The sequence below is a fragment of the Saccoglossus kowalevskii genome, chromosome 1, assembly GCF_978046115.1.
Source record: "Saccoglossus kowalevskii chromosome 1, keSacKowa6.1, whole genome shotgun sequence".
Classification (NCBI taxonomy): Eukaryota; Metazoa; Hemichordata; class Enteropneusta; family Harrimaniidae; genus Saccoglossus; species Saccoglossus kowalevskii.
In genome coordinates this window covers 27,918,127-27,944,464 of record NC_140641.1, presented here as the reverse complement: position 1 = coordinate 27,944,464, position 26,338 = coordinate 27,918,127, and the positions used below count along the sequence as shown (strand labels likewise).

The window sequence follows — 26,338 nt, the reverse complement described above, 5'->3', positions numbered from 1 at the left end:
TTATAATTGATATTCTTGTGAAATAATGTCCATGAACCTAGGTGGGAAGCTGACCTAATTTATTTACGAGAAACTTTTTTGGGTGTTTTTAGTACGCATTTTGATGTAGAAACTGGAATACATGTGTCTTACGTACGACACGCCCATCACAATACGTTGCTTTGCTTTGACTTTCCAAATCACTTTTCGTGTAAACAAGTATCACATCATGACTGTACAGGGAAGTGATACTTCATATCACATGAAACATGAACGCTATTTTTCCAGATCAAGTCCAACTGACCTACTGGCTATTACATTGTGAATATTTGACTATTTATGTGCCACTATGTACACCATGTGTTACAGATTTGTAGTAGGGAAACGAATTCTGGGTATAATTATAGTGTACTCATTTTAGTGGAAAGATTGAATTCATAATGGCCGATGGATACCACTGCTAAACTATGAAACATGGACATTGTATTGAATAAATGGTGCGCCGTTTGGCTGTTCAGTCATCTTCCTGCAATAATTATACATACAGAGTGACTCGCAGTACGACCGATGTTAGCAACAACATATTCAAATCGCCACTGTCACAAATAATATATAGTGGATTGAGAAGATTATAATCAGCTACTTTAGCTTGTTTTATCACCATTGGTAACAAGATTGATATGAGATAAAAATAGAAGTAACTTAAATTTAAAGAAGCATTATAGGGGACATTTCACTTCGGGGCAATCATACATTTGTGACATTATCAAAACATGTTCATTTCTACTTATACTACTCGTCAACTACAATAATAGTTGGACAGTAATTCAGCGCATTCAAGAGAGGAATTAGCATGTTTTATAAATAACCGCACTTGAAACAACGTCACAAAATGCCGGGGGTATTTAATTTAATACGTATTAGCTACTTCAAGGCTGAACATCAATGTGCAACGTCAAACGTAGTGAAACCAATACTGAAGTTGAAACACTCACCGACCAACTGCTTCTGTTAGAAGATATCGTACTTGGTCATAAACTGTTATTCGCCAAATTGAATCCAATCGACCAAATACCAACTCATGTTACAGATTCGTCGAAACTAAAGAACTAACTTGTTTTTTGTTCCTTACAGTAGAACCACGTGTCTAGTTGAAGTCGGGTTTACGTGTACAATTATGACAGTCTAGAATTATGAGCCAATGACCAATTCTCATTATTTGCGTTTGGTGTACATGGATATCAATATTAGTAAAATATGAATGTGATAATAAGCTATAATATATGCACCGAGTATATCCACGAATCAAATGCAAGGAAACAAATAATACACTAATAAACAAATCGTTGCTTAAGACAATATTTCGACCATCAATACTCAAATATATGGACAATGGGTTATAAACTTAAACACCATAGTCAAAAGCAATATTAGAAATAAAACGTGGTGAATAGAAGTTAATAACAGAATGTTGATTAGTTATTATATGAAAAAAATATATATATATATATAACACACGTAATTGTCAATAATATGTTTTTCGTTGAAATAGCTATTATTGGAGCAGCATTTACTATTACACTTCACACGCGTCACTCGTGTACTGCGCATGTCAAAATGTCATTTTAGTTTGATATTGTTCTTAAAGAGACACGAACTGCGTGTGTTGTCAGTTATATATTATTTTTAATCAACGTAATTCTTAGCCAAGTCAACTTTTGGGTATGTGTTGTTTTTTAAGTCGCTTGTACATTCATCGGATCGCAATTAGTTTCATGACTACAAACGTCAGGATATTTTTGTCATTTGTAGCTTTGCTCTTCTCACTCCAGAAAAAAAACCCATCCCGGACACGCTGTATTTTGAGATGATGTTCAAACCCAAAATAAGCAATCAAACGAGGCTATGTAATATGGCATTGAATTATAGTATAACATATAACTCGGCAAATTATCGACTCAATTTGAAATAGCTCGCAGATTCAGACTGATTGTTTTATATGTACCATGTAGCGTGTGAAATAACCCTTGAATGACTTGCCGGGATGTGTTCGGTCTTAAACAATTTGATACACAAAACATATGTCATCATTGAATGAACTCGTTCATCCATATATCTGGGCTATAGCGATTAATGACATATTCAAGAAATGGGAAGGGGTTAGACACACATACTTGCCAATGGTAAGCTATATATGGCTGAAATGAAACGACGGCGTATTGCGTTTTCTGCGTTTCACTCGTGGAACCTTCACAATGATGGAATGTCGAGTGATAAAAACTCCAATGTCTAAAATATCATTTCATCAATTCTACGTTTATTATATCTTGCCATTTACACATAATGATATGAATAATAACTGTATAAATTTAGAATATTACGACCGCGAACAATGTACAATCCAAAGGAATTAAACGCATTTATTATTTAAATATTTATGTGGTCACGTGAAAACGCCTTATAAAACACCAAACTAGTAATTTATAAACATTTTTATTAATTGTGTTTCTTGGAGCAATCGGTATTTAAATACATCGGCAGTATTAGCTGTAGACAATGGTTGGACATTCACAATACGTTGCGATTACATCTGGCTGTTCACGTGACTTGTTACAATTTGCGACAATTTAAGTTTAATGCATAGGGTATACACGATCGGTGAATGAGATATGTTCCTGATAATCTATTCCAGTGATTGTAATAAAGGTCACTATACCCCTTTCTATTGAGAAATATTTATGAATACCATTTGCATCCTTATGTGCTATATACTTGTACATTTCATGGCTGTCCTTGGCATATGTTTATTCACTAACATTGATTCACGCGTGGTTTTAGTTGAGTTAAGTGAAATTGACAGGTTTATCGGCGCGTTTACTAGTGGCTTGTGTGAAGGGGTTCTCACGGTCATTGCCATAATATTGGAAGCCATTCGGGTATACAGTAAGCAGTAAAACCATGAACTTCATACATAAATGAGCGGTGTAACACGTCAGCTGGTGTCAGTTTGTAGTCATTCAGGCGTTGAGTGGGCGCGAGATACTTAAATCAGTATCTTGTAGACCCGGCTTTCATTCACGGCACAGGCGCTTACCTACTCGTGCATACCATCGTTTATGTCATTATATTTAATATAGAAGACTATTTCAGTCAACGTAATAACTCGACTAACTATGATATTGGTGTTAATGATGTAAGCGGACAAGTAACTCATTGAAACAAAATTCTAGCAATGTTTTATCTGCTTGTCGTCTCAACGCCTAGTGTATCAAAGTGATGAGTTGATGAACAATTGAATTGTTTGTCATACTTTGACCAGAGATCTCAAATATGCAAATGTCACGTGATTGCGTAAGCTAGCCAAGTGGGATGTATGTATGATGCGTGAGCAGTCGATTGTGTGAATCTCACCCACACTCACACTGCTACGGGACGAACAAACTAATCATTAGGCAATACAACAGGCATACGGGTGATTTGAACACACCCTGATCCACAGTTTTGGCAGCCTCCATATATCGAGTTACAATCGTCCAGTCTCTGTGAACATCTGACGCTGAACATCAATTTTCAATTGTGTCCCGTGTGACATATTGTTTTTTAGTCACGTTCAAATGATTTATCTCGATTGTAGTCGACATTGCATTTATAATTTATAAACACGTATATGAAGAAACGATAAATTGCGAATATCTTTATCACAGTATCATAATTTAGAATACGTCACCGTTATTAGACACATTTTGTAAATACGCATTTCAGAATATTTTCAACAAGCACTTTTAACCAAGGTATTATCAAACAAGGAAGTTATGTATGTATGTATGTATGCATGTAAAAAAGCTCATACTGAGTCGCCTTTATCCCTTATTTTTCTAGTATTACTGCACTGTCATATATATTAATAATTACTGTATGAAAAATATAATCCTCACATAATCTTTTGATTATCAATTTTTGATTAACAACATTCGGTAATCAATGGTGCATTTTGATTATTAAAACAACGGCAAATGACTGATGACTGACTGATGGGCTGGTAAGGTTTTATTTTAATTTAATCGATTATAGTTTTGTAATACACTTCAAAATTCTTGGAAGAGTATATATATATAGTGTCACATGTAATGATAACATCCAAAGCTTATTATATTCTTCGCGAATGTTGTTTTAATTTCCTCTGGAGCGAGAGTTCATATATGACATTATTGACATTAATCATTTTTCAGCTGTCTTATTCATCAAGACTATCATACACACTCTCTATTCTTTCCTTCTGTGCCTTGACAACACAATTAACTTGCAACTAGCTCGACTCTACAGTCGCAGATAGATTAAAGTGGGCTATGGGAACCTCTCCTTTATGATCCCCTGCAGGTGTTTCTAATTTACGAAAGACATACTTTTTCACTTTGAGTTGGGAGTCACCGAGGTTTATCATTAGACCAGCACATAATGGAATATATACACGTATATTGAATGAAATGAATGATAACACGCGGCAACAGGGCGCAGTTTGTATCTATACGACTCAGTGTTGGATGTCCATTCAGCATTCAATATTTTTTGTGACTGGACTATACCTACGTACTTATATTAATTGTGTAATGTTCACCAACACTAAAACACGATGACATTAAACAATGAGTGTCAGTGTGATGACATTAAATTCAGTCCAGTCAAAAAAATATTCCGGGTCTGCAAAACAACTTTTTTCATTATAAATATCTATTGTTGTTTCAGTAGACTACTGGAGTAGAGCGTCAGTCAAATCGTATTCTTCTTGCGGGGATTCAGGTAGCGTTTTAATGAACATTTTAAGTATTGTTAAACAGCGTCTTATCAATTGCAGCGATCGCTACATCAATCTGTGAGGCCTCTGGCAACAGACAATTAGGAAAAAACGTTATTTTTATACGTTTCGATTTCAAATTCGAGTAAAAGTCTGCTAATTGCGTATTCATAAAATATAGTTATTGATTTATTCAGTTTCTGTTCACTCGCGCAACTTACAGTTTAGAGCATGCAATGAGCGTTCTTTCTTCATTCACACAACCAACAAATCTGTCAACAGATAACAATTTAAACATACAAAAAAATGACGTTGAAAAATTAAAAATATGTTATGTTCACTTGCTGGCTTGCATAAATGTAATATAAATAAGATAAAATGCCATATACAAAATAAAAACTATTGTCAAACTTTATAATATTTACATTTGACCTTCAAAAGTGAGATTCGAAATAATTGGCTTGACATAAAATCAATAAGTTCATCGTGGTTATATAGTGATTGTGACCACTGCAATATAATGAAAAATAAATATTAAGAATACTAATAACTTTATTGGCATAATTCATTTGAATAGAACTTTGTCAAATTATATTCTGAAAAAATAAAAAAATATAATGATTTACAAACTTTGCATTATTGTCAAACAAACTGAACCGTGAATCTAAAGTTTGTTTTGTTCTAAATAACCTCATTGACTATTTTCTAATCTTGTATGCCGGCCTTGGTGTATCTTTGTCATCTTTTGCATATATATTGCATGCATTGTTTTATATAATTTGCTTCTATTGAATCAATTTTGTATATACGTACTAGTATCTTCTTTCTCATACCAATTAAACATCTATTTCATGCTCTATAATTATTTTTGCATTAATTTTTCTCATTGTGACTGGCTAGTAAAATTACAAGAAACAGCCTCATTTACAAGTTCGTTTTCACTTTTTCTACATTTGTCTTTCCATTATCTGACTATCATCTAATTAATAATTACTGATATTAGATGTCTTCTTAATTCTCCATGAACTGCTAAGTAAGAATACCTGGCAGAAATAGAAATAACATACTCAATCTTAGAACACTACACTACATAGTCAAATCAGTAAGAGAACTATATATGAACTCCCAGGAATAAATAAAGTTATGTCACATGTTTTGCAAAGCATATCTGAATGTTTTTTGTTTGAAATCAGACATCAGACAAGACATGTGACATTGATAACAACTGAGATCATCTTTGTAACGGTGTTACTGGATTTAACAACAACCTCATTATATCTGCAAAAACATTTTTTGAATATTGAAACTAGTCGTTCTCCACAAAACCCTTAATTTAATAGTTTGAACGAAACAGTTCACATATGTACTACAGGCCAGGCTATCGGAATGAGCTGGGGGTGGGGGGTGGGGGGGATATTGTTGTGAATATAAAATTAAAATCATCTGTTTTGTCACACAATGGCTAATGATTCGTTAAAGGTTCGTTTAAATTATGTTAAACTGCATAGACATCATACAATTTACTTAGTCCATTAAAAAGACTTAACTACATCAAAAACATTCATCTAATTTCGTGTTGTTGTGGATTTCCCAAATAAAGACTGCGCAGCTGCTGTTGACGCTAATGGATACAGTTAAGACAAGATCGGCATGTGTTATCAGTCTCTTGTATGATAGAGTAATTAAGATAATATTAATATAGCTTTGTTATTACTGATATCAGCATACATACTTGAGTAGAAAATAGGAGCTGTAAAAAGAATTTTAGATTAATACCTTACACGCTTTTTGAAGTCATTCCAAAATATTGTTTTTAATTATATTATATTATTATTATTATGCTATCAATATGAAACATTGGCAAATTCGAAATGACAGTGTATGCACGTCGTTGGCACCCTTCCACCCAGGGTTGTCGGATATGTACTGAAAAGATAAGTCCTTAAATAGTATTGAATTGAATAGTACACAAGCCAGAACGACATGCAGTAACCGATAATATTGATATTTTACATGGGGAATACAAAATCTCAAAAGTTCGATGAAACTAAATACAACTGTACTCCACACATCAAATTACATCAAATACCATATGAACAGACTTGAACGTATATGGTTCGAATACATAGTACGAAAAAATACAGTTTCAATTGTTCATTATTTTCCCGAATACAAACATTATGAAAACATTGAAAGAATACATTCCGATTGCATTCCAGTAACTTTGATCAAAATATAAACACAAAAAATAACATACTAGCAATCGGTCAATGTCGATATACACTTTTTATTTACATTTGACTGAACAATAAGATAGTAGATGGCATATCAAATAATATGTCATTCCCAGACTTAACAGCATTTTTGAAATGTTCATTCTTCAAAAGAGTCAACGAGTTCGATTACACTTCACTGAAAAGTAAGAGAGTAAAAAACATATCAATGAAATGTCATTCCCAGACTTAACAAAATCGTTGAGTTGAGACCAACATACTATGTGAAAACATGGGCTATAGCTCTCCTTGTGTCGGTCTGTTAGTCTTTGTGGTGGTATTTTGGTCATTTCTGATACATTTGGTGTCGTAAGATTTGTTGTTTTTAGATATTAGAATTGTAGCGACACAGAGTATAACTATGGTTCCCTCCATAGACTTGCACAACGTGAACAAATGCCATCGTAAGTAAACGTTGATATAAGTAGAATACGTCTCGCATCCCTCGATTGAAAATATCACCAATCGATATTATGTTTTATTAGCTTGCGTTATTATGTTAAACCGGCCGCCAAAGCGGAATTCGCGACAGAAACGATTAGTTTGATGTTCTTTTTCCCGGGGATTTAGTGCATTGGATCCCACGTAACTCCGGTGGCAGCCATTTAAGCTCGAACGAAGACAATATGACGTCGGAGTAAGTATTTCGGATGGACTTTTTAGATACACTTAAGTGAACATGTCGTCTGCAGTGCCCACATTCTTTCTAAAAAAAATGTTTAAGTAAACGTTTTTATATTCATGTAGGATGTAGGGAAATATACAACAACAGTAAATGGCAAAAGGTTCTTGGCAAATATAGTAGCAGACGACATTTCCTGGCGTTTTAGATGTTCCACTTTCAGAAGGACGTCATTTTACCAAGTAATTTTGTTTTGTTTTTTGATCTCAAGAAAAACACAACATTTTTGTCGCTGTGTTCGCGCTAGTGCGTGTTTAATAAACATACTATATTGACTGGTGATAGTTTCGATTGTGTGAGATTAGGCAATAGTGTACTTTTTCGAATTTTATTTGCGATGTCCTTTGGCGTCGCACGTTTGTGCGACGCTAGTCTGTGGCAAGAGCAGTAGCTCTTCTGTGTCGATCAAATTTCAATATCCAAAAATAACAGGTGGTGGGAAAGCGACTTTACGAGAAAAACATTTATAAAGCATGACAAGGAATAAACCTAATTTCCCCAAAAATACGAATGCCATAATTATTTAAATCACGATTGTTGAAATGAAACGTTTCGATGTTCTCAAATTGTCAAGTGTCTCAAGTGTCGTATGTATGCATACGGGATACAGGCGTATTTGCTGTGGTCGTGAGTTTGAATTGTTGTAACGTGCTTGTATTTGATATCAGTACAAACCACTACCAAATCAGAGTGATTGAGTGACTAGTGATTTTTTTATATATCTTCTTTTACGAAGGATATCCGTTATTCTTAAATTAATAAAATGTACCACCTGCACGCTGTTAGTAGTAGTTTAATTAGTCTTGAGTAGACAGTGGCTGTAGTTTGCCAGCGATATCGCTTCTTCAATAAATGAGCTTATTAATTCCAGTAATTTAACAGGCCTGATGTATTTTTATTTCCCAGTTATAAAAACAATGCATATTATTTGAAACAAGAATTGTTCGTCGTTACTTTAATTGATAGCCCGCACTCCAAAGCGTAACATGACCGTGAATCAGTTAAGCGATCAGAACATTGATACATAGTGGGGTTATCGTTGTACGTGTTCCCATGTTGTCATTTACATATTGTATTATCAAAATGATGCAATCTGCTAGTTAATTTCGAATCTTTAAAGAGAAATACCATCACTAAATAATTATTTGTTCTCACTCCATTCATTTGATAACATACTAACCCACACTTGAATATCTGTTTTAAAAAACACTTTATGTAAATTGAAATATATTTAAATGTAAATTTATTTATGTAAATTGACAAATAGGTCAATTGGTGAATACTATTTGAAATGTATTTGCTAGTTAAAGTTTAAGCAAAAGGTCATAAGTATGTATATGCAGGAAACCCGCGAGCGAATCCCGATTGGAATTATACAAATACTAGTATTATACTGTCATTTGCATTGTAAAACAATTGCAATATACGAAGGCAGACTACATGATCACGTGGTTGCTAGGTTTCTACCCAGCTTATAATCCATCTTTTTTCTGATGACATAAACATATGCTGTCTGTGATTAAGGCTATTCTCCCGTCTAGCTGATATTGGACATTTTCGTTTTGAACACATATCCAACACGTCTACAAATTTATTTTGCAATTCACGTATTAGAATACAAAGAACACGGACACCTTTGAAACATTATATAACCCATGCGTCACTCATCAATGCTGACAGTGGCGAGCAAATGTCAAGGGCTTTGCTCTTTTTGCAGTCAGGAAATCGGTAAATCATTTTCGATTGCATAATAGATTAGCGAAAATACAGAAAAAAAGAAATTTTAAATGCTACCCGGTGACATCTTCCTGTACATGCTCACATAAACACACATGCTCACAATCAACCTAAACTGAGCCCTTTTTCTATTTTTTTTAGAATAAAGCAAAACGAAAAGGTTCAGCTCTAACAATTGATGTTTTATGATAACAATTAATATTATAATCCAAGTAATATAATACCGACAATAAGCTGAGAGCAAACATTTATCAGAAAAATACTGACTACACTGATTTTTTTTAAATAATGTTTCTTTTGAAGATTTTCTTTTATATATTAACAATTCAACTATGTTATTTGCCGTGCATTATTCTTATAGTATTATGCATTTGATTTTCAAGTTCAATTTAAAATAACAAGTACAACCTAAAATCGTATTGCCACTCAAAGTGAATGCGTTATTGAGTTATTTGGGAGAAAATGTAGCTTAAATTGAGCTGGAGTGAAAATATACTAGAGATATACTTGAACACTTTCTAACGTGCATATAAATGCATCTTAATTTCGATCACAAGACAATTATTTGCTTATTGGTAGAAGTTCAAATGGATCTTTAAAGGCCATACATAGAATGCTATTCCATGAATTCATTGTGTTGCTCTATCATAGTAAGTTGCTTGTATTTTACTCGCCTCAATTCATCTTGGAATAAGATATAAGATTTCTGCTCTTTTGTTTGTCTTTCTTTTTTATTCTTCATTTATTTTCCCCAACTTCAATAAGAATTATTTTGTATCCCACTGTTAGCTAGTGAGATTTTCTACTTTATATGGTCAAATATTAGTGGAGATTTTCGCTATAAAAATATACATGATAATGATAATACCCCTTTATTATGGTAAACAGATGAATATATCTCCCTCGTGATTCGTTGTGGATCAATACCTCTACTTGTGTCTTGTATTTTTAATAGTATTTCAGTCATTTCTGATATAGCTGTCAATAAACCAGCATTTATAGAAATAATATTAATAAACAAACGTAGTAATACAATTTAAAAACATGTATACAATGTACACAATATGTTATTAATTCATTTCATTCGAAACGATTAGTTTCAGTTAGAACGAAGTTCGCAACAGGGACTTATAATTCGGTCTCTGTCTGTCCGTATTTTTGAACGTTATGGACACAATCCGTTAATTTTGTGCATGTCCCTAGTACTGTGTGTGGAACACATGTACATGCAGTGGTTTAGTTATTCGATTCATTTTGAAAGCATATTTTTATAGCTTTAGTGTCCCTCCAAACTGCAGCTCGTTTGATAACATGTTTTAAGATAATATTTTACATTTACTGTACATGACATTGCGATTGGTAACCTGGTACCTGGTAAAGCAGGTGGTTTGGGTTGCTAAACATAAAGAACACTTTATATACTGTATTACCCTTATAAGAAGGAGGTCGTAAAATCAGATATAAATAATTATCAAGGAATAACAATACTTCCTGTTATTGAGAAAAAATCGTGTATATCCTGGCTGAGCGAATTCGGCTACATATCAACTTGCGTAGTATTCTTTACTCATTACAAGCAAGATACCAACCTTCTCAAAGTAATATTACAACTTCGTTTGTTTTAGTATTACCTCAAGAATCTTAGTAAAGTAACTATACATGTGCTTGCTTTGAGGGGTTATCTCAATATATTTATTCGTTCTGTATATGGAAGATCAACAAACTTGAGCAGATGAATTTAGGGGCGCTCTATTTGAGTGTATACTGTATGCTGGATGCCCAAGTATGGCAGACGACACAACACTAATTACTACTACTGTGCGACAACTCTAGAAAATACTTGCTGTTGTCTAGAAATCATGTTTCAAATGGAGAATGAAGATATCTGCTCTAAAAGCAAGATTGTGGTTTTTGAAAAATCGAAACGTGAAAAACGTTCTTTAAATGGAAGAAGATCATTCCGTGAAAGAATTGGAAGTTGACAATTGTTTTCATTTGGGTATTTTAAATTATTAGACTCTAGTATGGATAGTTTCAATCGGACGTCAGAAGATTGCCAGGAGGGACAAAGACTGGACAATTCAAGTCTATTGGCTTTTGTCTAGTGCAACTAAATCCAAATATGAGCATGTCATAGAGAGAGTTCAACGGGAGTACCCGCAATAACCCATCGCGATGTCGCTTTTGGTTATTATTGGGCTGGATTCCATTGATGGGCCATACCAACATTCCGTAAGTTTAAATTTTGGGAGTGGACTTTTGCGTATGGATCAGTAGTATTCAGGCAATTTTCTTTCAAGTGGACTTTTGCGTATGGATCAGTAGTATTCAGGCAATTTTCTTTCAAGTAGGTTATTCCAATTCCAATCATCGTATGGTTCTCTTTCAGATTGAAATTTAACATCCATATTTAACACGTTTCTCTTCTAAACTGGTATGGAAATTTAAAAATTATAAAGTTAAAAGTTATCCGCAATTATCACGAAACCCGTTGGAAGTAGCCGCCTTCATTACACTACAGAAACATTGCAGCTATTGATACTTCACTACTTTATTTAATTTTTGTATAACCCTCTGCATGTGTGAATACAAGAAGGCCGACTGGCAGCCATTTAGTTTTTTGTAATGCCGTCTTGATTTTTGAAAATGTAGTACTGTTGAATCAGAGCAAAATTGACACCTGGCAGCCATCTTGTATGTTTTTTTTAAAATGTGGAATCTTAGACATTCTTATAAATATACATAAATTATATATGTTGAGATACATGACCGACTAGCAGGCATCTTGTTTTCTGAAAATTAATCATTTGTCTTCAAGTTAGTTTCGCAATCTGACTGGCAACCATTTCATTTTTGTTGGCCATACTACTATCTCTATGTAATACCTATATACCAGTTACATTGACAGTGGCACATGTTATAAAGAAATACATGTCCATGTCATTTCATTTTGTGATATGATTAAAGATGGCTTGTTGGGTGGTAGGTATACATGTGAATGATTTCTTTTATGATCGCGTCAAAGATGGTCCATGCATATCCTCTGAGATGTACAGTTTCGTACGTTTGTCGCATGCATCATAATACATGCCTATGTCTATTTCGAGGAATATTTTCCAAAAGTTAATAATAACAACGTACAAACATTTCTTATCTCATTTAGGGTAACATGAGTTCGTCTGGTTAGAAGTCATTTAATAAATCAGATTTGTGTTGACAGGATGCGTACTTTTTAATTCGATATGCCTGTTATGTTATAGGATGTACGTCAGTTCAATCCAAATTATATTTACTTTCACCTGATTTCCAAATTTAGCAAACCTGAACAATAAGCGAGAATATACGAATATAACTCAATATTCAAGTATTGTCGTGATTCAGCATCCTGTTCGTACGTTTACCCTGTGAAAAGCAAAAAAGAGATTATCTCACTAACGATTGAAATGAAATCCGAGAAAGTGATTTTGTAGATGTCAACAAATCCCGCGATGTTGTTGAATTAATGTCATATTCAGCGATTGGAATATCATATTCCTTCATTAAGTTTCTACAGAATATCCATATAAAAAGAAACGATTGTGAAAGAGCTTCGTCATTGCTATTCATGGCAGTAACTGTATGGCTAGGTCGAACAGCTTACAGTTGCATGGTGGAAATACGGCATTAAGCTGTTGAGAATGAACGATGGTTACTAATGACCACACTCCATGCTTAGTATTAGAACGAGTGATGAGAATTATTGTACTTGATGGTGCGGAAATGCTTCGGCGCTTCAACTTCTTTATCGTGCATCACGAACATCAGTTTAACCTTATGAACAGGGCATGTGCGCTATTTAAATGCCTAAATGAAGCTATTTATATATAATTTCATCTTTCCTAAAACTGCAGACGCAATCAAGGCTGATAAATCTAAACTGTGCCTATTCTATGAAACGGATGGTGTATTTTTATAATGGATTATGCTATACACACATCAATTTCAAATTAATTACTGGACTGAAATATCCGAATAACGTCTTCAAAATATGACTGTCATGGAACATACATGTAGTATGAACAACAACACATCAGAAACGACAGCATTTCATAGGAGTCAAATCTGCGTTGATAAAAATTATAATACAAATAGAGGTTCATTTTTTTCTATAAAAACCTGCACCCTAATAACCAACACACGACATCTGAATATGCAGAATTTCATATAAATTCCCTTTACACTTGGTACAACATACACATGCCCACGCCTGTTCATTTATTTTATGTCGTTTTTGGAGCATGATATACAACTTAGAGAGATGAGTCACTCAATTAAAGATAAGTAACCAGATAAAAAAAAATATATATTACTGGTAAGAGACGATGACATACAGATTCAACGTCTGTCTTGTTTCCCGTCTGCATGTCAGGCAAGCAACGTTGTACATAGTTGTCCAGGTTTTTTGCATCATTTGAACATCGTGACAAACACTCTAAGTGGGTGTGGAGTAAGTGTCTTTGTACATCAAGGCCAAGATACAGAGATGAGTCAATGATGGGGTACATGCGGCATACAATTTCTTTGGCTTTGAAAATCAAATTGCATGAAAAATTAATATCCAATTAAAGCTAGCACTCCAAGTTCCAGTAGTACAATTGTGACTAGATGTTTGTATTGAAGCCCAGGAATGCTGTTTATCGCATGGTGAGAGACGAGCAAATATGCTGCATGACACTTTAATAGTGTAGCCAAGAAATTCATATGCAAAAGGTAATTTGACATAATACTATGCTGTTAATACGCTGAAGAATAGAAAGAAATATATGATTAGCCAGCACTCAATCTGAACAACAAAATGACGTCCAGGTGCCATAATATCAAATGTATAATGTATATATGAAGTTGGAACATGATTAGTCAATTCAGTTACGAAAACACAATTCAATAGGTAGTATTGGTATTCAATATGTTCCACTTGTGGAAGAACTCTGAAGTAAAAATAATTTTATATAAGAAGAAAAAAAAAATTAGGGCTCCGAGTGGCCAGAAATCAGAAACTACATTTGTTATACTTGATAGTAGTATCAAGATAGTAATGTTCTCAATATATATATTCACCAAGAATATATGTATTGATCCATTATGATGTGAACAGATAGTATCTGATAGACCTGAACCAAGAAGATAACAAAACATGTTTTAATTGGTTATTTTTTTTATTCAAATCATTACACATACATGTATTGTAACTACTAATTAATCAGACCATATTAACATATGATAATTTGAGGTACATTATCGATAAGTGATAAAGCAAAAACAAAAACAAAAAGGACTTAAAATCACAATGATGAAATAAAACAGGGAAAATAAATAGAATAGATAATCTGGATAAACTTTGAAAATGAAGAGTTCAAAAAGAGCAACAAGACGATAAAAATCAGATGAAGAAATGATAAAGTTGCATTACAACTGTCCTGAAAAACCTGACACTGGTCAAAATATTGAATTATGTAACTATGTTCACACTATTTAAATAACAATTACCAACATTTCAACAATTAATTATACTGATATATATATATTTTTGATATATCTACACATATATACTATTATAATTTGACCAATCTATTGGGATCAGACATTTAAATATACATTTCTGCGTTATATTAAGTTATATAGATAAAGCATGTGCTGAATCCAGCAAAAATAGATGAATTTTTCCATACACACTATCAAGTTTTAAACACATACTGCATTTGCGGAAAAACAATAAGGTTATTAGGACACTAAAAAATATTAACCAGAGAATATGAATACCATATGAATATGTATTCAAGATTATATTACAAAATAATATAACATCAATTGTATAAAAGTACAGCAATATATCTAAGCAAAATAAAAAAAATTAACAGATTTGGCAGGTATAGTACACTGCTCTTGAATTTGGATGAGATCTCAAATGGGTTAATATAATATCCGAGTTTGAATTTGAAAAACTTTACAAGTTATTGTAAGAAAACAACAACAAAGATAACAATGAGGACAAAGATTTTCCTTTTATCTACGATAATACAGACAAGGTAAATATAAATTACAAATTAGAAATAACTGGAATATTGAGAACAGAATCACTTTCTGAGTAATCCAGCAATAGTATGTCTCACGGATTATGCAAATATTTCTCATATGATAATAATTATCATAAGCCAGGATACAACAATACATGTTGGGAGATAGGAGAACTAACACTTGTATTTGGCAGTGTCTGGCATTGGAGTACCATAATGTAGATTTTTTTTCTTGATTTCATTACAAATCAGTGTAAATTAAAATATTACTTCAGTAACATGAATATAATAATACTATGCAATTTAAAGATATGTGTTGACTTGTATTAAAATGTACAAAAAGTATAATATTAAATAATTTATGTCAAAGGGACTAAAACTGATGAACAATAGTTTGACTTTTTAAATAAAAAAAGGTCTGTTGATAAATATCGAATGAAAGAGCACTGTGTTCAATTTCATGTTGCATGTGAATTATTTTAAATGAATCTGCAACAATTTGTATTGAGTATTACAATTCAGTTTCAACTTTGAAGCAATAAAAACAATACCCACACACTGACCGATATCAAAACAATTGCCTACATAAAGATCTTGTATAAACAAAATCCAGTGCAGATTTTATAAGGTGTGTGGAATTTGAAAATGTTAAGACGAATTTATTTGTCAAGCATTTCCATATAGATTATGATACCAAACCCTGACTTCCCTATATGTCAAAATTATACCACAGAACCAGATCACTTACATTTAATGGTCGGTATTAATGTGTAAAGCTCCAAAAAAAAAAAAAAAAAAAATATTTAAATACTTGTATCACATTAAATCTACATACTAAATGTATTAAACATCTTCTATGCCAAAATTTTGCTATTGAAAAACAGGTTGTGTTGACAGCATTCTGACAAATCTAACCAATCAGAAATAGATTATTAAGGCTGTTAGAAGTACACCACTTGAAATATGAAAGAAAATGAGTTCAAATAAAAAACACATCTTCATATTTTGTGTGCACCAAACACACATTAACAATGTTGGGTAGATATCTGAGAGAAAATCTACAGAATGTATATCACGGAATTGAGCTTTAAAAACTGCTGACAAAACAATTCCATGTCACAATATTGTAGCTGAAAATAAAACTGGAAAATAAAATGCATAATCACTATGAATATATCTGGATAAAAGGCATTTATATTTAATTGCATAAAAATAAAAGCAATTTAAAAAAAAAAAAAGATTTGTTCAAAAAACATTTCTCAGAAAAATTAATACGGATAAAAAAGATGAAACTTTGTGATATGCCATTTGAGAATAAACAGAAGACTAGCTCTCTATAAAGTCAAGAAGGTGAGAGTCTGTAAAGCGAATCTCTGCTGACTTCAAAACACTTCAGGAAGAATACATTATTTTCACATACCTACATCGATATAATTGGCATGCTGGAAAGAAGATTAACACTTAACATGCATGCTACTGATTAGTACGTGTATATGAAAGGTATTCAGAATTTTTTTCCCTTGAATTTTCCCATCAATCATTCCAATCCGGCCAAATATTGATACTTCATTGACTACGAGATTAGGAGATCTAATTATATCATTTCAATACTCCAATACATGTTTTCAGTCGCAATGCAAAATGAAATATTGGAAACAATTTACCAATTAGAGGAAAATGAGATTTCATGCTAGAAGGAACTTACTCATTGTTTGGTTTGGATATGTCCAATTACATGTTACTGAATTCAAATGAAATAGTCACAAAGTAATATATGCAGTTACTTAAGGTGAGTAATTATTCCATTTGATGGACAACTTTGATGATGAAAATGATCAAATCATATTTTTTTGAAAAAAGTGTAATTCTAGAACCAATTTATTATTTAATATGATTGCAAAACAAAATGTCAATTGCTAAAACAATACATGCATTAATAACGTATCTATAAACAAAATGGCCACCAGTCAGTCATACTTCAGAAAGATTTTGAAAATAATGACCACAATCATGTATATGCTCCAAGTTGTCTGTGCAATATTTTAATCAGTCATGGATGTACATAACTGTACACTGATTGTAAAAAACCACATCACCAATCAGCCATTTTTTGTTGGATAAAAAATTATATTATATGTATATAAACTACTTTTTGATGGTTTTATAACTTCTAATCAATAAACATTTTATTTAAAAGCATTAAACCCTGATAAATAAAAAAATAAAACTATTTATTGATAACCCTATAAGCATGATTTTTGGCCAATAGATTTGTATTTTGAATTACTCACCAAACCCAGTAATACTATCACACATTTCAATTATTAACACTAAATATGCATTGTAGAAGTACCCTATAGACTTGTCAAATAGCCAAGGCTAAAAACCACTGACAATTATAATTTTGATTTTGCCGATTTTTTGTGCAAACAAACTTTTCAAAGGCAATGGGTAATTTTAGATAATAAAAGCGTAGTGATTTTATCTAAGCGAAGGTTTTATCACATAAAATCATGATGTACATCATCTTTTCTCAATATACCATTAAATAAATACTTTACTCTGTGAAGAAATAAAAACATCTTAAAGCAACACTGTCGTTAGAACTAGACAAAGAGTGAGTTCAACTGCTGTTTGGTCTTTACCCACATCAGACATGTGTGCTATAGACATTTAAAACAAACACTGCTCATGATCAGAACTATAATACTTTATCATATTACAACATCTTAAATAAGACTAATCATGACACGTAATTTTGACAATTGTTTGCACAACTGACTTTTAACAGGACATCTCTAAAACTGGTTGTTATCAATACATAAACATACATTTTCATTCGAGCCCCATATTCACATGTGCATTTTTATCGGCTGTGTTGCTTTAATTCTAAAATTTGATCTGATGTTCAAGTATCTTACATCTTGAGACCAACAGTAGTAAAATGATTATTGCACAATATAGTCCACATCATTAGTTAGTTAGACATCTTTGGTGTCCACTTTCAGGTAAGGCCAAAATCCAAGGTATGTCTGTGAGAAATAGAGAAGGGGAAAAAATGTTGTCAGACACATGCTGTTTTTTTACACAATGTCCCCATTACCAGCTCTCATTTCTACTACTGAGATTAGATATAACAGACACAAAGAGGGATATTCTTTATAAAATGAATGTATACAAGTCATGTAATATGCAATGAAGATTTTACGAGAATCACCCGGGATCACACATATTTGCGAAAAACGTGCATTTTATGAAAGCACAAATGCAAATGAGTGAGTCTGTGAAAAAACGTGTTTGTGTTCATCTCGGGGTTGTTTTGCTAGTGTTCTTGCATATATTGTGAATTACGAATGTAATATGGAGATAGTCTCTTATGCAAATTTTCAAGCGTCCACTGCAATCTGGGATCTAATTGGTTAGAAATGTGCTTGATTGACATGTATAGAGTTTAGGACATCTTTATGGCATATCCACATATGAAAGTGACATGCCCTTATAACATAAATTGCGAATATATGTAGCACTACTAAACAATACCTTCTCTCTATTCAAGCAATAGTAGCATGAATTTATTATATACAAGTTAATTATTTGTTTAATTTCAGCAGTTTTAAAAAACTAGGCGACAAAGATGAAGGAGAGATCGAGTGACAAAAGACACTGTAACTGATGTTAAAAGATAATGTAATACTACCAGAATAGATCATAAAAATAGATAATTAAAAGTAAATTTTAGGGCTTAATGTTTTTTATGGTTCAAAGGTCCACTAAACAAATTCACAGGGCTATGTTGGTATTAGCCTTACAAGTTTAGAGAATAGAGAACTATTCCCTGGGATGCTACTGAGTAGCAGAAAAATATTCATTAGGTTCCCTGGAAAGTCACAGCCATGTTATCCAAATTTTATCCCCAATAATTTGTTTTGGGTATCATTACCGTAGTATACTGTCCCATTTGCAGAAAATAAAAACAAAATTCAACACAGAGCCAATTGGTTAGAAGTTTGGTCTCCTTACTGCCTCACCAGCAGGGTAATAATAGTTGTCAATTTCAATATGAGAAGAGATGCTCACCTGGGCTGATCAAAAGATTACCACTTTCAAACACCCCAAAAATGAGGGCGCACTACATTTGAAAATTGGGCTCTTAAAACTTTAACATTTCAACCCAGTAATGCTACAAAGGAAACTTTTAAGTTAGTAATATCACTGCTTATATTGGTACACATCAAAATATACATTAGTGATTAATTCACAAAGTATGTAGGAATTACATTGGTCCCATTCTTACAAATATGGGTGATACATTGTATCAAGCTTTTTAGAAACCCACTCATAAATGAAAAATCCAGAAATTATTCATTTTCCCATAAAATATTGTAATCTTGGTTAATATAAAGATATTCAAAAAATTATGATAATAAACTGAATAGGTGACATTTTTTACCAATGGTTTCTATGGCGAACACATTATGCCTTATTTCTTATTATTCTTTAACATTATGTTCAATGGAATGGTTCTAAAAATAGAATGCTGTTTCAGGTTTCCTTGGAGCAAGAAATAAATATGCAGGATACCAAATACTAAACCATGCCATGGTATTTATGACCAACTTTCACAAAAATTATAAGTAGGCTAACTTCAACATTAAATCATGAAATTTTACGGCTGCAAAAATTTTAAGGTTTAACAGCATATCTGTAATGTCACTTATGGTCAAAGATTAAATAGTATAACTCTATATTTTCAAATCATTATTAAATAATTATAAATAATTTATTTCCATTATAACTGCACAGTTAAACTTGTGTCAACATGCCAAAGGAAAACAGCTATGAAGCTTACAATGGGGGCAAAAATTGAAGGCGAATGCATGGATACGAGCTATTCAGAAACTTATGAGAAACACTCTGACAACCCTTATAACAATCTAAAAATAAAAAAATTCTAATAATAGAACTGTATATTTAGATAAACACAGAAAGAATGTGTTGTAGACTGTTAGCAAAACCAAAGTTTAATAAGTGGAAAAAAAAGAGCCTGAGGTGATGGAAAGGAACACCATAGAACAACATGCTGATACTCAGCTTTACAAAAACCTGTGTGAGTGTACTCGGCCGACTAACTCTCAACATGATTGAAACAGTTTTAATTAATTTGTCAAAATAATCAGGAATACTTTCATAATAACTTTATTAATGTTAAATAATATTCAATTTATTAAATGCATAATAAAATAATATCTCAGAACATTACATAGAACAAGAGTGTCACATTACTGCAATACAGCTCTATAAAATCAATGTCTGGATAATTTAACTTTCACCACCAGACATTCTCGCTCAAATTTTTCTGCACCCTTTTTCTTATTATCTTCAATATTTTTAGTAACGAATCCTAAATTTGGAGCCAACAGATAAAATTTAGGTCAATCTTCAGTTTTTCCTCCAAAAATTTGGCTATTTGTGCTCCAATTTCCTGAAGGAAAGTGCAGACTATAAATGGGTCTATTTTGTGAATTTGTGCTGAAAGAGGGAACTGGTGGTGAATAGGTTAGGGGTTCAAAATTTCAAGGTAAACAGTTGAGCAAAATATTTATTCATGGAGAAAGAGAACACTACACTTTCTAATGTGCACTGAACATTTTTAACAATATATAAACAAATTATAAGCTCCCTCAACAGGCAATATTTACACACACATGTAGAAATGCGTCAAAAGGGTCAACACACTTTACTTGTGAACGACCATAAACTGAATACTAAACTTTAACTGAACATACCTGAATACTGCTTTTATATTTCAGGAAGGTACACCGAATATCAATCCTGTAGAGACAAAAGAAAATAAATTCAGCAAAACTTGTATGGTCTTAGATAAGTAAATTGTTGCCATCTTGTTTTTATATTCCATCAATGTAAGATCAACAACCATTAATGTAGAAATAATCCAACCGTAAATCAAAAAGGAAAAATCGTAGTGAGAACAAAATACTGGATAATGAACACAAAATAACTGCAACTAAAATATTATACAATATATATTATGAAATATGGTCAACTCAGCTATTGAATGAATGGTACATGCACCCTAAGGCACACAACCACAGACGATGTCAAGTGTTTAAAAAAAAAAATAAAGTATATCCTTCTCCACATGTGGCACCAGCAGTATATCATAATTGATTGGTTTTTGTAATAAACATGAGGTCTACATCAGAAAAGAGACATTTAATAAGACGTCTAATAAAATATCAGTGAATACACTGTACCTATATAAATTGTAGTCTCCATACATTTACAATAACTATTGATAAGGCCCTATTGTTTTATTCTAAATTTCTGTTGAATTTTAATCAAGATCTGAATCAAAGTATAAATTAATACTAATTAATAAATTAATTTTGTGTTGAATATTTTGGTATGAATATGTAAATTGTACATTTATAATTGTACGAGTAACCATGCTTTTTCAACTGCCACACTTAGAGTTGGCATCTTGTGAATGTCACAAGGCTGACAGTGCAAGGTGTGATTAAAGATTTATACTACCACGTTCTAACAAAAACACTAAATAAATGCATGGACTGCTTTGCCCCATTTCTGTCAGTGGGTTGATACATTTAGATAAAGACAGTGCACTGTCAAGCATATCACGTGACAACAAATGTATTCATCAAACATTTACATTTGTATAGCAAACCCAACTAAATCTTTCATAGAGTAAGGGTTATACATGTAGGTACTGACTACTAATAGGAAAGTCATGGTTCAAAACCAGCTTGGCCAACTTGTTCAATAGTTTCAATTCACTTTCATTCACGTCCAAAATTCCAAACCTGGCACACTCAAAGTTCAGAAAGGGTTGATACTAACACAATGTGTAAATTATCAATCTATATATGCACAAACTAAAACTGTGGTTATTACTGATATACATACGAAACAAACAAAAGTGATTATTAATCTGCAAAACATGTGGCTGATTAAAAATGTACATTGACCAAAAACCGAGTGAGGAGTTAGGGAAATATATAAACACATATATAAATTGGTATAAATTTATGGAAAATCCTCAAGACCCCCCCCCTCCCGAATGTGATTGTATATACCCCTCCAAATATAAGGAAGGGGAATTGGAGGGGCAGGGTTGGGCTTAAAATTATGGGGGAAGGGGACCTCCTAGGAAACTTGCCAAATTTCAGTACCTGAATCAAATAACAAAATCTGTTTTGATCCTCTAGTGCAAATACATACCAGTGACAAGAAATAAGTTTTATGAGAACTAAGACATTCCTCAGGAAGTTCACTGTTTATCACCAGTAACTTTATAGTTCAGTCGAGTTCAGGTCAAATTCACCCAAATTAAAAATCACATATTAAATTGATGTGGTTTGGTACTTAACCTCACAGGAGGTAAACCTATTTATCTTTTGACCTGATAGTATATAATGATAAGCATTAATTGCTACACAAGTGTCAGAAAAAAAAAAAACAATTTGATAGCTTTGATGCTTATTGATCTGAACAGATGGGAGAAAACACAACATTGCCTGCTGATACTGATTTTTTCCCATTCATTTAGGCTATCCTAGACTTTCAAACAATTTTAATAATAATGTAAAGGTGATAAAACATGACATGCATGGCTTGGACAGTCATAAATAAGATATGTAACCTCTTGGCTACCATAAAAAACCTATGTGTAATGGTATATATTGGGCAATAAGGAGTAATTCCTTGCAAGACCAGCTGTAGTAAACTTAAACTTTTAGAACGTTGCAGGGATATATATACGACTATGAATACCTCAGCCATGATCCCTCAGTCATGACAATAAATAGTGTAATGTTCAGAGTTTGACAAAGAAAGGACATATTGCACTTAACAGGCATCATGGTAATCATGATTAATTAACCCTGTCACATGACAATGATGCACAAAATCTCAGGTTTTATCTTGACAAACATTTAGACAGTTCCTAATGCAAAACTGATTATTGCATAGTGGATTCCTGAATGCCAGCCCTGTCTGCAAATTTGAAATGTCATTGAATAGAAATGTCATTGAAAGCGAAAAAAAAAAAAAAAAAAAAAATGTTTCTTTTTCAGTAAGTTGAATCAATTAAGGATACTAAAAATATCAAAAGAATCATTGAATGGCTGATTCAAATTTTAATTGTATTATGTTTTTTCCGACAGCGCACTAAGTACAGTATAGGTGCTAAATAGTATTTCTAAATAGATGTCTGAATACCTGTTCCTTCTTATTTCTGTTTTGACAGTCTGCATTGATTTGCTGTATCACTTCAGTCCTTGCATTCTTATGATCAAGGTAACAGTCGATAAGATCATGTATTTCATCAACTTCTTTGTAAAATGTATATAGTTTCTTTTTAACTGGCAATTCAGGTTTTTACATAGCAACAGGTTTCCATTTATTAATAGTTTCTGATTTTGAAAGTACTGTACATAATTTTGTATTTTCATAGTTTCAAATGGTGCATGTTGTTGATGGGTGGTGTGTAGCATTGAAAGTGTTATGTTTTAGCTTTGTCAGCCGTGAAACAGCGCGCATACATGTATCTGTTATTCATCATGTCTTGTAATGCACTGTGTGCCAAGCTGCCTTCTTCAAGTTCTTCAAGATGGTTGTTTTATTTAGCTGTGCAGTTAGTTTTATTTATTACTTTTTCTTGTTTCATTCGACAGGCAACTTTGCTTGATTCATTGTTTTATCCCATGTGGTTTGATTTCACTTGAATTGTGTAGAATACCTTCAGTAGTTTGGAAATAAGGTTACAAATCGTGTTAAGTGCTTTTTACATCACTGTGGTGTTCCAATTGAATATCAGCGGTGAGGAATAAAGTACATTATGAATTAATGCAGTTTACAATGCCAGTAAAAGTGACCGGAACAACTAAAAACATAGTTCCTGTTAGTATTATAGACGTAAGAGCATCCGGGCATGTATGAGATATATCTCAGTGGAACTGCATTCATTTAAACAAGATGACCGTTAGTCAGTCATTTTTAGACTTGATGGCAACAAAAATGTGCATTTGTCTGATATGATGTCCAATGTATGTGTGAAGTCTGATCAACCCAAGCATGTAAAATATATGGATCAGGAATTGCATTCTTTGAAACAAAATGGCCACCTGTCGGTCATTTTGAATCTTAACTGAAAAATAAAATGGACTGCTTTAAGGTCCATTATGTTCTACATATGTAGAAAGTTTGAACAGACTCTGTCCATGCATAACAGAGAGGTCGGTTTCTAGAATGGAGAAAAAGTGTTTTTTTGGAACATTATTGGCCTTAAAATGTCTGCAAATTGGCCATCCAATATAATGTCTGATGTATGTGTAAAATTTGAATTTTATTGGCCCAAGCATGTGTGAGATATGACTGAAACAGATGACAGACAGACAGACAGACAGACAGACAGACAGACAGACAGACAGACAGACAGACAGACAGACAGACACATGCACGTTTTAGCCAAATGGGGACTATATAAGCTAGCAGAGTACAGAAAATGTATAGTTGCAACTATAACGGGGTCTATAATAGTCACACATTATGTAGGGAGTTTGTATCAGTTGTTCATTTCAAAAATATATGCACTCCCGCACAGTTAGGATCAATTTGCACCAGTCAGTCATACTTCTCAGAGAGTTTTGTTACCTTAAAACTATCAACTCACCAACACTCTCTGCTTATATTACCACACAGATGGATATAATTTCAAATTTGCCACCCATTTATGTGTTATTCTAATAAAATTGGTTTATTTTTATCGATATTTGAGCCCACTCACATTGATAAAGTTGACATATTAGCTTCCAATCAACTATACGCAATGAATCATGGGAAAGACACAAAGAACACCCACTGATTTGTGCATTTACATCTATTGCACCAATCAGTGAGTGATCAGAGGAATTGTTTTGTCAATAAAACAGTATTCTTACTACGTTTTGCACAAACAATTGATCAACCGTCAATGAAAATAGTAACTTTTGAACATGTTACCATTGTTTTAATGCCCCCAAAACAATGTACTTGTACATGAAAAGATTCTTAGGTGTGTTTTAAAAATGTTTGCGAATACTAATAGGTACAAAAATATGAATATTTCATCTATATCAAATTAGATTGTGAAAACAATACTTTACACATAGAATCAACAATGCATGAATTATAAAGTTCCCACTTAGTTTAAGCGAAATCTGATAACATGCATGTTATATAACTTTCAGACATGAACAAGAAATGGGGAATTGGAAATAATAAATGGCCGACCATCAGTCATTTTTAGATCAATTCAGAAAACAAATAAATTAAAACATCAACTTCTGGTAATTTAGTGGTTATATTAAAACAAAAAGATGAAAATGACAGATACAAATCAAATCCTCACTTGGTGACTTCATCCAAAATGGGACTTCAAGATTAGAAAACACAGCAAGATATCCATTAAAAGTTTACACTGCCATGCCTAGGTTAATTGAGAAAGTCCCCCTATTCTTCACATCCTTGCAGCTCAGCATTTTAACAGTAGTGACCCATATCATGCAAACACTGAAAATCAAAATATTGAATGTGTCCAGCTGAGCAATTGAACTTAGACGAATACATGCTTTTCATCCTCTGAATAGTTGCCACATACATATAGACCATGAGATTTTTTTGTAATCAGAACCCAGCAGGCACTGAACATGCCGATTATTAAAAATAACAATCCAGAAATTCATTGAAGCTGATGCAGTAAGCATTGTGGATGGCAGTTTAAGTTGTAGCTGGCTGGGGTGAC

At 32.8% G+C, this 26,338-nt stretch overlaps 1 protein-coding gene across 1 annotated transcript in view; it reads right to left on the bottom strand.

Moving 5' to 3' along the window:
• Positions 1-14,639: 14,639 nt before the first annotated feature.
• The window catches only part of LOC144345227 (alkaline ceramidase 3-like), a 53,722-nt gene continuing 42,023 nt past the window's right edge, over positions 14,640-26,338 (bottom strand). Inside the window, exons 9-10 of the mRNA XM_085500294.1 lie at positions 21,303-21,348; positions 14,640-18,548 (exon numbers count right to left, since the gene is read on the bottom strand). Of these exons, the coding sequence (XP_085356420.1) occupies positions 18,498-18,548; positions 21,303-21,348 (97 nt within the window). The 3' untranslated portion in view covers positions 14,640-18,497. The remainder of the gene's footprint in view (positions 18,549-21,302; positions 21,349-26,338) is intronic.